Genomic DNA, 15,438 nt, shown 5'->3' with positions numbered 1-15,438 from the left:
AAATATCCTTATAGTTGTTACTTTAAATTCTCCATCAGGCTTGTTACTTATATCTGTTTCACTTAGATCTCTGCCGTGGCCTTATCTTGTTCTTTCATTTGGGATGAATTCCTCTGTCATGACATTTTGTCTAAGGCTCTGCCTTCTTCTTTGTGTTAGAAAAGCCAGTTATGTTTCCTGCTCCTGAGAGTAACGGCTTTATGAAGAAGAGCTCATGTAATGCCCAGGGTCTGGCACATTAGGGTGTGTTTCCCATGTGTACTGCATATGCCTTGCTGTTGTGTTCTGGCTGCTCTTTTCTTCAGACCAGACATCTACAGAGGCTCTTCTTGCCTGCAGTTGGCAGTGTTTAGTCCTTGGCCAGAATGTGGTGAGTTTAAACTAGGTGTGCTCTGGTCTGTTTGTTAAATGAGACCTGATACTACTTCCACCAGAACTTAGCCCTGCAGAAATCTCTGTTATGGAGATGTCGTGAGGGCTGGGGTTTCTGCTGGTCTTCTGGGGGAAGAGGCCTGCTGCACTGGGACTAAGGCAAGCTTGGCTGAGAAGAACAGACCCACCAGAGTGTTAGGTGTTGGGGCTTGGTGTAAGCAAGTTAGGCAGCTGGTATTGGTGCTGTGCTGCTTCCTGCAGGTGGCTCCATGTTTATGCTAAGGGGCTGGGGAGGGAAATGGCAGCGGCCAGCTCCTTTGTCCCCAGAGGAGCATCTCCATGAATGCTGCCTCTCAAGGATGTACTCCAAGAAGAGCAAGTAGCTCCCCACTGTGTTTCCCAGGCATTTTTCAGATGAGTATTTCCACACTGCCTACCCCCAGGTTATTTGCCTTCCTTCTGTCCAAGAGCAACACAGTGCCCTCTCGGCTATATCCCAGCCAATACCACTGATCTTTAAAACTCCAGGTTTTAAGCCTCACTTGTTGCAAGAACTCATGAAAATCAGCCCTTCTTGTTTTTTCAGCCAGTGCTTTAGGGAAATGTTCTCCTTGTGTGTTCCTCTGTGTGCTCTACTCTCTCTTGCCCTTCTCTATGACCACAGCTCCCTCTCCTCCACAGCATCCACAATCCACTTCTCCCCTAAAACATGTCTCTGTACTTCCTACCTTCTTTGATGTGGTTTTTTCTCTCTTTTTAGTTGTGGAGTTTGTTTTGTAAATCTCCCAGTTGATTTCTGGGGTATTTAGAATGATTTGATAGTTATCTAGTTGTATTCATGGGACAAGGCAAGCCTAGGTGTCCTCCTACTCTGTCGCCATCTTCTATTCTCCCCCTAGTAAGTCATTTCTTTTGAAGAAGAAAGAAAATGAAGACAGGGAGCCCTGTTAATCGTACAGGCAAAACATGAGATATCAGATAAGGAAAGAATTTTGAAACAGAAGTAGCACAACTTGTTAAACAATTGTATATAGGGAATAAGTATGGGGAAGTGGAGAGGAGGAGGATTTTAAGGCATCTGACTTGAGAAACTAGTTGGTGTGATTAGTGATGCCTCTAATTGTAATAGATATCATAGGAGGAAGAACAGACTGTAGGGAAGAGATAACTTCAGTTTGGTACTGATGAGTGCCATCATGACAATCATATGGATATACTTGGCTAGATCTTAGGAGAGAGGACAGAACTGGAGAAAAATGTTATAGGCTTGTATGTCTTTAGCACTTAGTTTGTGGTTGAGATTTAGTGCTAGAACACTTAGAGCTGGAGATGAATGTTGGAGGGAGAGAACACAAATAAACAAAACCGAGGAAGGAATCATGAGGCCTGGGAGAAGATGGGAAACTTTTTGGAAACAGGCTCAAGAAGAAAAGACAGTAATATAGTGATAAGGAATGATCAGAGAAGTAGGCAATCATAAGAGAGATATCTTAGAAGTAAGAAGAGATTCAAAAAATTGAAGGAAATTTTCAAGTGTCAAATAATGCACAGAGGTCAGATAAGATGAGGGTGAATAAGAGGTCATTAGATTTGGCTAATAAGATATCCTTGGTGAGATTAGTGACAGAAATTCAATAGAATGATGGGGCAGAAGCCAAATGATAGTGGGTCTTGGAGTGATGTTAGAGCAGCATGCAGAAATTTTGAATGTTGACAAGTCTTTCAAGATCTTTGACAGTGACAGCTATATTGAGTAGGCAGGAGTCAGAAACTAGATCTTGGTGTCATAGGGCATGACAGCTTAGTTGCTAAGACAATTAACATACAATTTCAACACAAAGACAAGAAGAATACTCTGGCATCTACTGTATGGGGAGGAAGCTAACTGTATATAAAGAAAACTGTGCTTTTGAAGAGTTTGAAATGTAACTCAGGCAGTAAAGCAAAACCTTTGTGAATACTACAGGGATAATTAGAAAACAACATATTGCCAGATAGAAAAATATCAGTGTGATCTAAATAAGAAGCAGTTAAGAAGTAAGAAATAGTTATTAGAGTCAGTGAAATTGGTTGAGGAAGACTTTCTAGAGGAGAGTTTTATTTTTGTTTTTAACAGAAACAACAAGGTTCTCCATAGATTACTGAAGAGCATTTTGGCTATGGTATGATGTGAAGCAGTGACTCTCTTAAAATTGTTTTCAACCAAATAATAAAGCAGGGGTCACTCATACCATGTTGGCGATGATGGTGATGGCAGGGAATGTTTTGAATTGACTTCGATTATTCCCTTACCTTTACCGCATCTCAATCAGTTATTGGCAGACAGATTTTGAACTAGCTGGTACCCTTAGGTGACAGATTGCAGTTACTTTCCTTGAGCTTACCACTGAAAGATCTGTAATTCTCAATTATCTATGAATGCATTATCATATATATACAATTTTTCTTGATTAGGTATCTGACTTAAATGCCCAACCCCCAAATAAATTATACTTTGTTTTGAATTCAGGGTGCATGATATTTTGATGATAAAATTTTATCTTAAGCAAGTAGCTTTTAGAATATATATAATGTCTACTGTAGCCTGGTTCATTGGCTGCTCTCTTTTTAAACAACAACCAAAAACAAAACGTCTTATTTTAAATTACAGTTTGGCTTGGGAGTCAGTAGATAGTGTATTAATAGAGGTGATAATGCTAAAAAGGGTTTTTATTGAGCACTTACCATGAGCTAGGTACTGTGCTAAGCATATTAAATGAACTATCTCATTGTTGGAAGAAAATTCTCCATGGGTCTCTCGCACTTCTGCATGTTTTATGAGCAGAGGCACTCACTATCCCTTTTCCCAGATTACCTTTTCAAGGATGTATATATAGGGAACAGTCACACAAGCTAGAAAATAGTGTCTTTCACTAGAGCAAAGGGCAAGGTTGCTTACAGCCTTGGAAAATATAGATAGTGGCTCCCTTTGGAACAAAGGGCAAGCATGCTTATGACCCATTATAAAAGATTTGTGTTTTCTAAATTTGGGATTCTTCTCCTTTAATGCACCCCACTGCTTGTGCAGGTGTCATCTGCCCTCTTTGTATTGTACTATAGGGATTGTTAGGGAAGCATCACAAGTATTAATACTTTGGCTACTTTCATTGCTGTGAATAATTAACTGTCTGTTTCTGACCCAATCGTCTCTTGTCTTCTACCAATACCCATGAAACTGGCAGCCTAATTTGTTAGCTTGCAAGTATGGTGAAATCACAGATCCTCACAGTCCTTAACATTTGTGTAATAACCTTTTATGGATAATCTTCTTTAATTTTCATTTTACATATGCAAAAATGGAGTTCAGTGACCTGTCCAGAGATTCATAATTAAGATATGAGAGAGAGCTGGGATTTGAACCCAAAACTGTCTTTCTTCAGAGGCCACATTCTCAAGCAGTGATCTACTCAGATCCAGTTCAGTTCAAGTCTTTGGGTTGACCTTTTCTCTGAAAGCATCATGAATGATAAAGAAATTATGTTTGAATAATCCTGGGTTGAACATAATCAGTGTCATGCTGAAGGCTGAGTGTTCACGTCACCAGGAGAGAACAGTTAAAAAAGTATTCTCTGTTTATACCTCCAATAAATCTTTGTTTGTTTATTAATCAAGTTTCTGCCTAATGGAAAAAAAATGTACATAAACTCAAACCTAGTGTATTGACATTCTTATAGACTAGAGATATCATCTTTGAATGATGAAAATTTTGTTAAAAAAAAAGAAAACTAAAAAAATAAAAAACCCTAACTCTTCACAACTCTAGATAAGGTTATTTTCTTGTAGACTAAAAAGGGTAAAAGTGGGTTTTTCAAAAGATCCTGAGTTTCCCCAACTTACCATAGCACAGATATTTTTTTGTTGTTGTTTGTTTTTTGAGGTCTTCCCATTGGGGCAAGTCCCTTTTTAAAAAATTTTAATTCTAAAATAGTTAACATGCAGTGTTACATTATTTTCAGGTGTATAATATAGTGATTCAACACTTCTATTTATTACTCAGTGCTCATCAACATAAGTGTACTCTTAATCTCTTTCACCTATTTCACCCACCCACCACCCACCTCCTCTCTGGTAACTGTTTGTTCTCTATAGTTAAGAGTCTGTTTTTTGGTTTGTCTTTTTTTCCCCTTTGTTTGTTTTGTTTCTATTTTTATTGCAGCATTATTTACACAGCACACATATTTTTATGATTGTATTAACTTTATATCTGTTTTACCATATATATAAGCAGCATGGCACATAGCAGATGTTCAATGAATGTCATTTGAATGTATCTGAAAAGTTGCAGCTCTTCATAAAATGATAATATTAAGAAATTGATAAGAACTTTGGCTGTCCTGCTCTTTTTTTTAAAGCTTTTTTTTTTTAGAGATGTTTCAGAGTCACAGCAAAATTGAGAGGAAGGTACAGAAATTCCCCATATACCTCCTGCCCCCACACATGCATACCCTATTATCTGCATCCACTGCCAGAGTGAACATTTGCTACAACTGACTAATTAACCTACATTGACACATCATTATCACCTAAAGTCCACAGTTTTCACTGTGGTTCACTCTTGTACATTTTATGGATTTGGATAAATGTATGATGGCATGTATCCATCATTATAATATCATACAGAATATTTCACTGCCCTTAAAGTCCTCTGTATTCCACCGATTCATCCCTCCTCCCAACCCTTGGCAACCACTGATCTTTTTAGTGTCTCCATAGTCTTGCCTTTAACAAAAGTTACGTATTTGGAATCCTACAGTATGTAGCTTTTTCAGATTTTGTTTCTTACTTAGTAATATGCATTTAAGGTTCCTCCATATCTTTTCATGGCTTGAGAGCTCATTTCTTTTTAGCTCTTAGTACTATTCCATTGTGTGGATATACCACAGTTTATTTGCACATTCATCTACTAAAGGATATCTTGGTTGCTTCCAAATTTTGGCAATTATGAGCAAAACTTTTATAAACATCTGTGTGCAGGCTTTTGTGTGGACATAATTTTTCCACTCCTTCGGGTAGATACCAAAGAACACAAATGCTAGATCATATGGTAAGGATACGTTTAGTTTTGTAAAAAAAAAAAAAAAGCCAAACTATCTTCCAAATAGATGTACCATTTTGCATTTCCATCAGCAATGAATGAGAGTCTCTGTTGCTCCACATCCTTGCTAGCATTTCATGTTGTCAGTGTTCTGGATTTTGTCCATTCTAATAGGTGTACAGCTGTGGCTCATGTTTGTTTTCATTTGCATTTCCCTGGTGACATATGATATACATCTTTTCAAATGTTTATTTGCCATCTGTATATCTTACCTTCTTTGATGAGGTTTCCGTTAAGGTCTTCGACCTATTTAAACATTTTTTTTTCTTATTGTTGAGTTTTAAAAATTCTTTGTTTATTTTGGGTAACAGTCCTTTATTCAATGTGTCTTCTGCTAATATTTTCTCCCAGTCTGTGGTTTGTTTTCTAATTCTCTTGACATTGTCTTTTGTAGAGCAGAAGTTTTTAATTTTATTAACTTTCAGTTATTTCTTCCATAGATCATGTCCTTGATGTTGTAATTAAAAAAATCATTGCCATGTCCAAGGTCATCTAGGTTTTCTCCTATGTTGTTTTCTAAAAATTTTATAGTCTTGCAGTTTACATTTAGTTCTGTGATCCATTTTGAATTATTTTTCATGATGGGTGTGAAGATCTGTATCTATATTCATTTTTTTAAAATTTGGATGTCCAGTTGTTCCAGTGCCATTTATTTATTTGTTTATTATTTTAAGTTATTTTTTTTAAAGATTTGTTTATTTGTTTGAGAGAGAGAGAGAGGCAGAGGGAGAGGGAGAGGGAGAGAATCTCAAGAAGATTCCCTTCTGAGCACAGAGCCCTACACGGGACTCAATCTCACAACCCTGAGATCATGACCTAAGTTGAAACCAGGAGTCAGATGCTTAATTGGTGAGCCACCCAGGCACCCCAGTACCATAAATTGAAAGACATTCTTTGCTCCATTGTGTTGTCTTTGCTTCTTTGTCAAAGATCAGTTGACTATATTTACATAGGTCTATTTCCAGGCTTGATATTCTGTTCCATTGATGTGTTTGTCTATTGTGTCTTAATTACTGTAGCTTTAGAGTAGGTCTTGAAGTCAGGTAGCATCAGTCTCCAACTTTGTTCTTCTCAGTTTTATAGTTATCCTCATGTAGATCTTGTAGGTACTTTGTTAGATATATACCTAAGTATTCCATTTTGGGGTTTTCTAATATAAATAGTATCATGTTTTTAATTTCAAATTAAAAGCTTTTTCATTGATGACATATATGAGAGCAACTGATTTTTGTGTATTTCCTTATATCCTGAAACCATGTTATAATTGCTTACTAGTTTCAGGTTTTGTCAGCTCTTACAGATTTTCTTCATAGATCATCTATCTGCATAGATCAATCATACATCCATGAACAAAGATACTTTTTATATTTTCCTTCTGAATCAATCAGATATTTTCTTTTCATATATATTGCATTAGCCAGGAGTTTTATTATGGTGTTGAATAAGAATGGTGAGATGGGGCATCTTTGCCTTATTCTTAATTTTAGTGAAAAATCTTGTAGATTCTTACCACTAAGTGTGATGTTAGCTGTAGGTTTTTCATAAGTGTTCTTTACCAAGTTGAGGAATTTTCCCTGTAGTCCTAGTTTGTTGAAAGATTTTTATCATCAATTGATGTTGGATTTTGTCAAATGCTTTCTCTGCATCTACTGATATAGTCATGTAATTTTTTTTCTTTAGCCTGTTAATATGATGAACTACATTAATTGATTTTTTGAGTTTTTGAACCAGTTTCCACAGCTGGGATAAATCCCACTTGGTTGTGGTGTATCATTTTTATACATTACTGGATTTGATTTCCTAATATTTTGTTGAGGATTGTGTATTTTTGTTCATGAAAGACATTCAGTGTGTAGTTTTCTTGTATTATCTTTGGTTTTGGTGTTAAGGTAATGCTGGTCTCATAGAATGAGTTAACAATTATTCCCTCTGCTTTTATCTTCTGAAGTAGAGTGTAGAGAATTTGTATACTTTCATCCTTAAATATTTGGTAGAATTCATCAGTAAATCCATCTGGGCCTGGTGTTTTATATTTTGGAAGGTTATTAATTTTGATTCAATTTCTTTAATAGCTATAGGCCTTATTCATATTGTCTCTTTCTTCTTGTATAAGTTTTGGCAGATTGTGCCTTTCAAGAAATTGGTTTGTTTGATCTAGGTTATCAAATTTGTGGGCATAGAGTTGTTTGTAGTATTCCTTCATTATACTTTTAATATGGGAACTATAGTGATATCCTCTCTTTTCTTTCTGGTATTAGTAATTTGTGTCTTCTCTCTTCCTTTTCTTGTTCTTTTAAATCATTAACATTGCATGTTTCTAGTTATACATGTTTAATTTTGCACTCATCTGAAAGTCTCCTTTACAACAAGGTCAAAGATATTTTTCAATACAATTTTCTTACTTTTGTAATAATTTTGAAAGAATGGAATTCATCAAAGGGCCTAAGATTTCGTTTATTTTTTTAATTTTTTTTAAAGATTTTATTTATTTATTCGACAGAGATAGAGACAGCCAGCGAGAGAGGGAACACAAGCAGGGGGAGTGGGAGAGGAAGAAGCAGGCTCATAGCGGAGGAGCCTGATGTGGGGCTCGATCCCATAACGCCGGGATCACGCCCTGAGCCAAAGGCAGACGCTTAACTGCTGTGCCACCCAGGCGCCCCTATTTTTTTTAATTTTTAAATATATATTTTTAATTCTATTTTTTTTCTCTAATTGATTTGGCAGGTGCATTGTTATACACTCCTTAGTGAATTCCAACTTCCATGGCCACCATCCAGATCTTGTTTGTTTATTGATTTGCTTCCCTTCCCTGAATCTGTTAATTATATCAGTTCATAGGTCTTATGTTTCAAGTAGGACAATATCATCCAAGGGTGGTAGATTGATTAAATGATAGTATTGCATAACAGTCAACTGACATTTCAAAAATGTCAAAAAAGAAGTTTTGTTTTAGTTTGCTGATCATTAGATAGTTCTGGGATTTGCAAAGAAAGTAATTTGAAATGAGGATTACACAATTGAAGGAACCATTTAGAAAAGTTTCAGTATGTCCTGAGGCAGTTTATCTGGGCTTCTGCATTTATTTATTTATTTAATTAATATATTTAATTTAATTGGGGGGACGGAGGAGCAGAGGGAGAGGGAGAAGCAGACTCCGCGCTGAGCATGGAGCCCAATGCAGCTCAATCCCACAACCCTGAGATCGTGACCTGAGCCAAAATCAAATGGGACACTTAACCAACTGAGCCACCCAGGCACCCTGGCTTCTGCTTTTCGATATGAAAAAAGTTCCCTAATTTATTTAGTTTCTTTTTAATCAGCGCTGGTGATAGAAAAAAATTACATAAACTTGAATTCTGAAATAAAACTTAAGATTTTATAGTGTAAACATATTGTATAAATGGGAGTTAGAAAGAGACTTCTGGATTCATCATGTACATTTTAAATCCTGGATCTTACTTTTCCTGTCAGGTAACCCAAGATTGATCAACATTTTCCCTTAGAAATACTTCTTGGGAAAAAAAAGTATAAATTTTGACCTAAAGTAGCTAACATGAACACTTTGGAATAGGAAGTGAGGTTTATTCATAAATTTGCAAATTATTTTGTGCTGTGCATATTAACATTATTCTTTAAATGTTATCTTTACACATCTACATTTCTTTCTATGAGCTTCCCCAAGTTTGTATGGATAACCGCAAGTTAGTTTGGTTGTTAATCCATATTAACATCAAGTTCTGAGAGTAACCAGGGGCTAACAGCCAAAACCTTGGTTCTAATCCCCTAACCAGCTATATGTGCTTAACCGATTTATTTGTCCTCTCTGTGTCTACATTTTACTCCTCTGCAAAGTGTAGATGATACTTACCCTGCACAGCTTCCTGGATTATTGGCAGAATTAAGTAAAATAAGAGATGTGGAAGTACTTAAAAGATTAGAAATTCATGCAGTCGTAAGGCCCTTCTGTAATATCACTGCAAATGCCCTTTGCTCCTATTGAGCCTCAATGTTCTCCTTGTCCTCCTCAGAATGTGAAGGGAGGTCAGAAAAAAAGTAGAATCCCCATTGTTGCACACTCGTCAGTCTGCCTCCTCAAACTTGCACAGCCCTAATTGTACCTAATGAAAGAAAAGTCACATTTCTAGGTCCCAGTTGCAGGAAACATTTTAAATAGAACTGGCCCAGGGCATTTTTCTAAATAAAACCTAAATAATGCAAGATTGTTAGCAGGAACTGTGCCAGAGCTGGATTACACAACTAATAAAAATCAACCTGAGTCTTAGACTGTCAGGCAGCCTTGATCATACCGACCCCAGGTCAGTGATGGAGACAGTAGGACTCACACCTGGCCTTGCCTTCGAGTTCCAGAGACCTTGGTCATCATCAAGGACTTTATACTGGGGCTTGTTCATGGGTTAACAAGCAATTTGTCAGCAGCCTTTCACATGCTAGAGACCGGAGCAAGAATGAATTCATGCAGAGCCTAAGCCTAAGGTTGCTTGTGGGTGAGAGAGAAAACTGAAACGTGTTCTCCTTCAACGCATCAGCCATCCCCAGGTTGGTTTTCCTGCCCTCATCCCTACCCCAAGTTAATGATGGTGCTGTTGGCATGGCCTGCATAGTTTATAATTTGGAGGGGTTGGGGAAGGAACACATAAGAGTATCTCTTGTCTTTTGTCCCTGGAAAATTTACCTAGAGGCCTGGGCTTTATTATAGAAGACATTTGTCTAAGAAACTCCCAGAAGTGTTAGTGAAACCCTTGCTAACAATTTGACTTCCAAGGTTCTGGCCTTTGCCAAGTAGCTACTGCTCATATTAACTGGAAGTGTCTCCCTGCCTTAGCTGTTTTCTTTTGATTCACTTCTTTTTGTGTCTGTGTCAGTGTATATTTTTGATCCTTTCAGACCTTCATGGCCCTCTGGTATTAGGCCTATTGCCCAACTGACCTCTTTTAGACTCTTCCCTAAAAAGTAGCACCCCTAACCCAGTGGCATACCTTAACCCATTGCCACCAGTGTATTGTTTTTATTATACTGGTGATTGATCATCTATATCACATATAAATTATAATTACTATTTATTAGTAATATGTAACAACTAATCCTAACAGTAATAACAATTCTAACTGCAATTTATCAAATATCTGCTATGTGCCAGATGCTCTATTATATGTTTTATATATATTATTTTGCTTAATATTTACAACAGACGGGAGAGGTCAGTTATTGTAATCATTCCAACTGAAAATGGTAAACGTATTTTTGCTCATGGTTGTATAATGAAAGGAATTCCTGTCTCCAACCTCTAATGGAATCACCATAAAGGACTTCTTATCCTCATTTTTCAGCTGAGGAATCTGAGACTGAGAGATGTTACATTACTTGTTCAAGGACACAGAACTAGTTGAACCCAGGGGATCTTAGTTCAAAGCTGGTGCTTTGTTAAGAAACCAATCTATTATGTTGGTCCCTTACTTAGAGTATGTTTTCTCCCCAGGGCTGAATACATTTGGGATAGTAAGCTTCTTTCAGGGCACTGGACATTCTAGCTGCTTTTATTGTTGAGACTGCTGGTCAACAGCTCTCTTTCCCTGGGGGCACACCATAATAATGGGAAGATATTTAACAAGTAATTCTCTTTCATCTGTAGGAATGAACACCATAGAGCAGATATGATCAAAGTCTGTAACATCAAGTACTGTTCAGAATACTTTTTAAAGCCAAGAGGTAATTCTTTCTTCTGTGTTCAATACCTTTAAAAAACTGTGACCATTTATCTTCCCTCCATTTTCTATACCTATCTTAGTCCTCCTTGTGTCCTAGTTGTAACTAGTATAATCCTTTCTTTGCTAATATGCTGATGCACAAAACTTGGCCAAACCTTACCCTTGTGGTACAAGAATACCTGAAAAATTATCCTGAGTCATATTTAAACAAGGAATGTGACATTTGACCAGCCATATACCTGAATCTGTAGAATGAGGAAGAGAGGTTAGTATCATAAGGGGACTGATGCAAAAGTAAAGCAGAGAGGACATGTCTCACCAATCAACATACCTTTGATGCCCTCTCTTCTAATCAACTAACATTTACTGAACATCTAATGTTTATTCATGTAGATCTCGGGGATAGAGTGATGAACAAAAACAACAAATTCCATGCTTGCATTTAACAAATAAACAGAAGATAGAAGGTCAGAGAGAAGAGCAAGTGTAAAAATCCATGGGTCAAATAGGCATAGTATATTTAAGGAACAGAGGGAATGCTGTTGTGACTGTACCCTAAAGTAATGGACAGTGTTATGACAGGCCATATCCTGTACGGCCTTAAAAGAAGGATGGAGGCATGGAAATATTTAGTATCAAAGTACTGAAGGTGTGGTCAAGAAGAGCCAAATTGCACCAAACTTTACTTTCTTGCCTGAGACTATTTTTGTTTTGTTTTGTTTTTGTTTGTTTTATTCTGGTGGCTTTTAGCTTCATGGCTTTTAAAGGGGCTGTCAAACATCTAACAAGGGAATTAAATGGTCTTACATTTGATCCCCAGTGGGCATAACCTTGGTTTCCAGGAACCTACATTAAGGAAGAGACAAAAGCAATAGCTCACATCTTCATTGTGCATTGGGGTTGCATCTGAACATTAGAATGGGAGTACTTTGATAGTATCCTACTTAGATGACACAGGCATGGGCATAGTCAGAAGTACTTGCCAATAATTAACTTCACTAGAAATTTAAGTAGCAGTCATTTTGATTGACTCCATTTATAATCCCAATGGGCAGTGACCATCTGCACTTCTGTGTTTTGAATATCGGCATATTGTGGAATTTCAATGAGTAGGTAGTATGAATATTGACAATTACTGGAGGCCATCTTAAATTATTGGCTGGCTTGCTAATCCCATCTGTCAGGATTGCTACCCCTTGGTTGTAAAAACACTTGGTTTTGAAGTGCCCTTGGCGCTTGGTATTTTTAATAGCAGGTATCCCTTAATGTTTAGAACAGATACGATCCATGTCCCACCAAGAGATTCACAGCTGACTTTCTTCTAAGTCTTACCAGGTGCTTCTGATCTTTACCTCACACTTTCCAGTTTCCTTTTGTGTGATTGATATGTTCTGCAGCCCAATCAGAGTAAGGAAACATAATGTGGCATACACAAGGAAATGAAAGCAGAATTGAATTCCATAAATATCCTGATATCATGAGTTAGCCAATTAATGCCCAACTTCTAAAGTGACCTTATGGTAAAATTCAGTGTTGAAATTCTTTTATAATGCTAATGTTGGTGGATAAAATTAATCTAGAGCAATCACATTCTACTAGGATTTGTTCTTTGTAGGAACCCAGAATTTGATCCCTGACATATCTCAGTAAACAATTTAAAAAGCTATGTAAGTTAACAGGTATCTTCCATATGGTGGTCTGCTTTAGGGTACATATCTTGTAAAAGTAAATGTTGGCTTTGAAACCAATGACAAAATCAAACAACTCTTGGAATACCTGTGAAGGGACTGGCTGTAGGGACAGGGCATAAATAACTATAACTCTAATTACAGACTTTCTCATAAGTTTTCACTATCAGATCTTCAATGTGGCAATATTTACCAGTGGGAAAGAAGTCTGAAGTGCCTTATAGTTTAGAAGATGGGTACAGCTGTTCTATGTAGCTACTTCATGGTCAGAAATGTCTTCACTAGCATTTTGTTTTATATCTTCCTGTCAGTTGAAATGGAAAACGCTTCTGTGTTGTTTTGATGTTGTTTCTGATTTCTAGGCAAGGTCCTATATGGAAAGGTAAATATTCTTGAAATATATAGAGCAAAAAGTTTTAAATACTCAGTAAAACCATTTTGCTATTTCTCTGTTCCTACAGAAACTCAACATATTGCATGAAGGTGTCAATGTCCTTGACTGTTGCAGAGAATGAATCGGGCCTGTGCTACAATAGCAGGATACGCTATTTAGAAAAATCTGAAGTCACTAAAAGAAAGGAGATCTCCTGCCCAGACATGGATGACTTTAAAAAGTCCGATCAGGAGCCTGATGTTGTGTGGTACAAGGTAACTCAGCATGGTGTCAATTACTTTTTTTTTTTTTTTACCTTAAGTTAATAGCTGGCTTGGGGATGGAGAAAGGGAGAGATTTTATTTCTAGTTTTTGGTATCAGATATTTTATTGAGAAAAATGAATAGATGCACAGTTAAATAATTCAAAGGTATCACTTCTGTATAGTACTGGTTTTTTTTAATTTTAAATTTATTTATTTATTTTTTTTAAAGTTCCATGATTTATTACTTGCGTATAACACCCAGTGCACCATGCAATATGTGCCCTCCTTACTACCCATCACCAGCATATCCCATTACCCCCCACTCTGAAGCCCTCAGTTTGTTTCCCAGAGTCCATAGTCTCTCATGGTTCATTCCTGCAGATTCTATTTACTCCCCCCTTTCTTCTTCCCTTTCTTCTCCTACCGACCTTCCTACTTCTTATGTTCCATAAATGAGTGAAACCATATGATAATTGTCTTTCTCTGCTTGACTTATTTCGCTTAGCATTATCTCCTCCAGTCCTGTCCATGTTGCAGCAAATGTTGAGAAATCGTTCTTTTTTATGGCTGAGTAATATTCCATTGTATAGTACTGGTTTTAATGGACTTCCATCAGCAGGTGTCATAAGCAATCCCATCTACTCCAAAAATAAGTAAAAACCTCCACTCAAACTTATGAGAGCAAGAGGGAAGAAGAGTAAAGATTTAAGTAACACAGGAAAGAACGTATTTGAGGGACATAGAATTATTATTTACTGTTAGGAGCAAAGGCCCATTATTACAAGTGATACTCCCAACAAAGGAAGAAGCTATAAATTACCACTCCTAGGTCTACAACGGTAATGAGAAAGAGCAGTGTCACTGGAACCTGGCAATAGTGGAGTGGGCCTGACAAGAGCTGTGGCCTTAAAAGAACATATGAACTGTGGCAGATAAAGAGGAATTGAACAGGATAAATACCCTAGCCCCTCTTAACTCCTGCCTTCTGGTTTCCTGCTAGCACCCATGGAAAATTAAGCAAAAGTCAGAGGGCAAAATCAGGAGATAGAATCAATAGTCTTCAGATTCCCTGGGCATAGAGTAGGTCAGACAGGGCAGAGATTGGATCTAGGGGAAGAAGCAGAGAAGTAACCACGCAACCTTCTAGCTGTGACATTCTGACTGCTAGCCTGGGGCCCCGTGGTTCTATAAGATAACTGTGTACCCTCTGCCGATTCTGAGCCATGGTAGTTGACACACGGTACAGGTTTATAGGTTATGGCCAGAGGTAATCAAGGGGGTTTTCTGCACAGGTGTTGACTACATTGTTGGACTCAAAAACACGTGAAAGATGGAACAGGTTTTTTCTATAGGATATGACAGATTCTTAGTTTCCGGGGAGACCTAAACCCTAACTGCTACAGCTGTCATGTATTTTTATGTTTGGAAGCCTCTCCATCGTCATATCTATGGGAACTCACCAGTGGACACCAAAAGCATGTCCTGACCTGGGACCTCAAGTCTCTATGTGAATTGCCCTTCCTTTTTTTTTTTCTTAATAAAGATAATATTCTGACAGATAAGAGGGAACATATGATGATCATTATTCATAAACACAAAATATATATAATTTAGTGGGGCCCTCCATGCCATTATTAGCCTTCTCAGTATTTATTAAGCACTCACTATATGTCGTTCACTGTGCTAAGCTTGGTTTCTACATTATCTCAATTTAAATCTCACTGCAACTATTTGTTGGGGGTGCTATTATCCTCATTTAATAGAGAAAAAAACTAAGGCTCAGAGGGATGTAAAAGTGTACAAAGCTACTCAGCTAGCAAAGCCTTCTTCTGTATTCAAGGCAGTGTTTGCTATTCCAGAGTCCATTTACTTAATCA

The 15,438-nt window shown here is 37.3% G+C and overlaps 1 protein-coding gene across 2 annotated transcripts in view; it reads left to right on the top strand.

Annotated features, from left to right (window-relative positions):
- IL1RAPL2 (interleukin 1 receptor accessory protein like 2) overlaps nt 1–15,438 on the top strand; it is a 1,151,831-nt gene that overhangs the window by 620,798 nt on the left and 515,595 nt on the right. Inside the window, exons 1-2 of one of the 2 annotated variants that reach the window (XM_045804817.2) lie at nt 11,102–11,236; nt 13,385–13,571. In XM_045804817.2, coding sequence (XP_045660773.2) covers nt 13,401–13,571 — 171 coding nt within the window. In that variant the 5' untranslated portion in view covers nt 11,102–11,236; nt 13,385–13,400. Of the gene's footprint in view, nt 1–11,101; nt 11,237–13,384; nt 13,572–15,438 lie in introns of those variants that run through there. The other variant, XM_087859489.1, reaches the window with a different exon arrangement.

The sequence above is a fragment of the Ursus americanus genome, chromosome X, assembly GCF_024610735.1.
Source record: "Ursus americanus isolate L20-20 chromosome X, mUrsAme1.1.p, whole genome shotgun sequence".
Taxonomy (NCBI): domain Eukaryota; kingdom Metazoa; phylum Chordata; class Mammalia; order Carnivora; family Ursidae; genus Ursus; species Ursus americanus.
The sequence above is the reverse complement of the archived record's forward strand: the minus strand, read 5'-3'. Positions and strand labels throughout refer to the sequence as shown.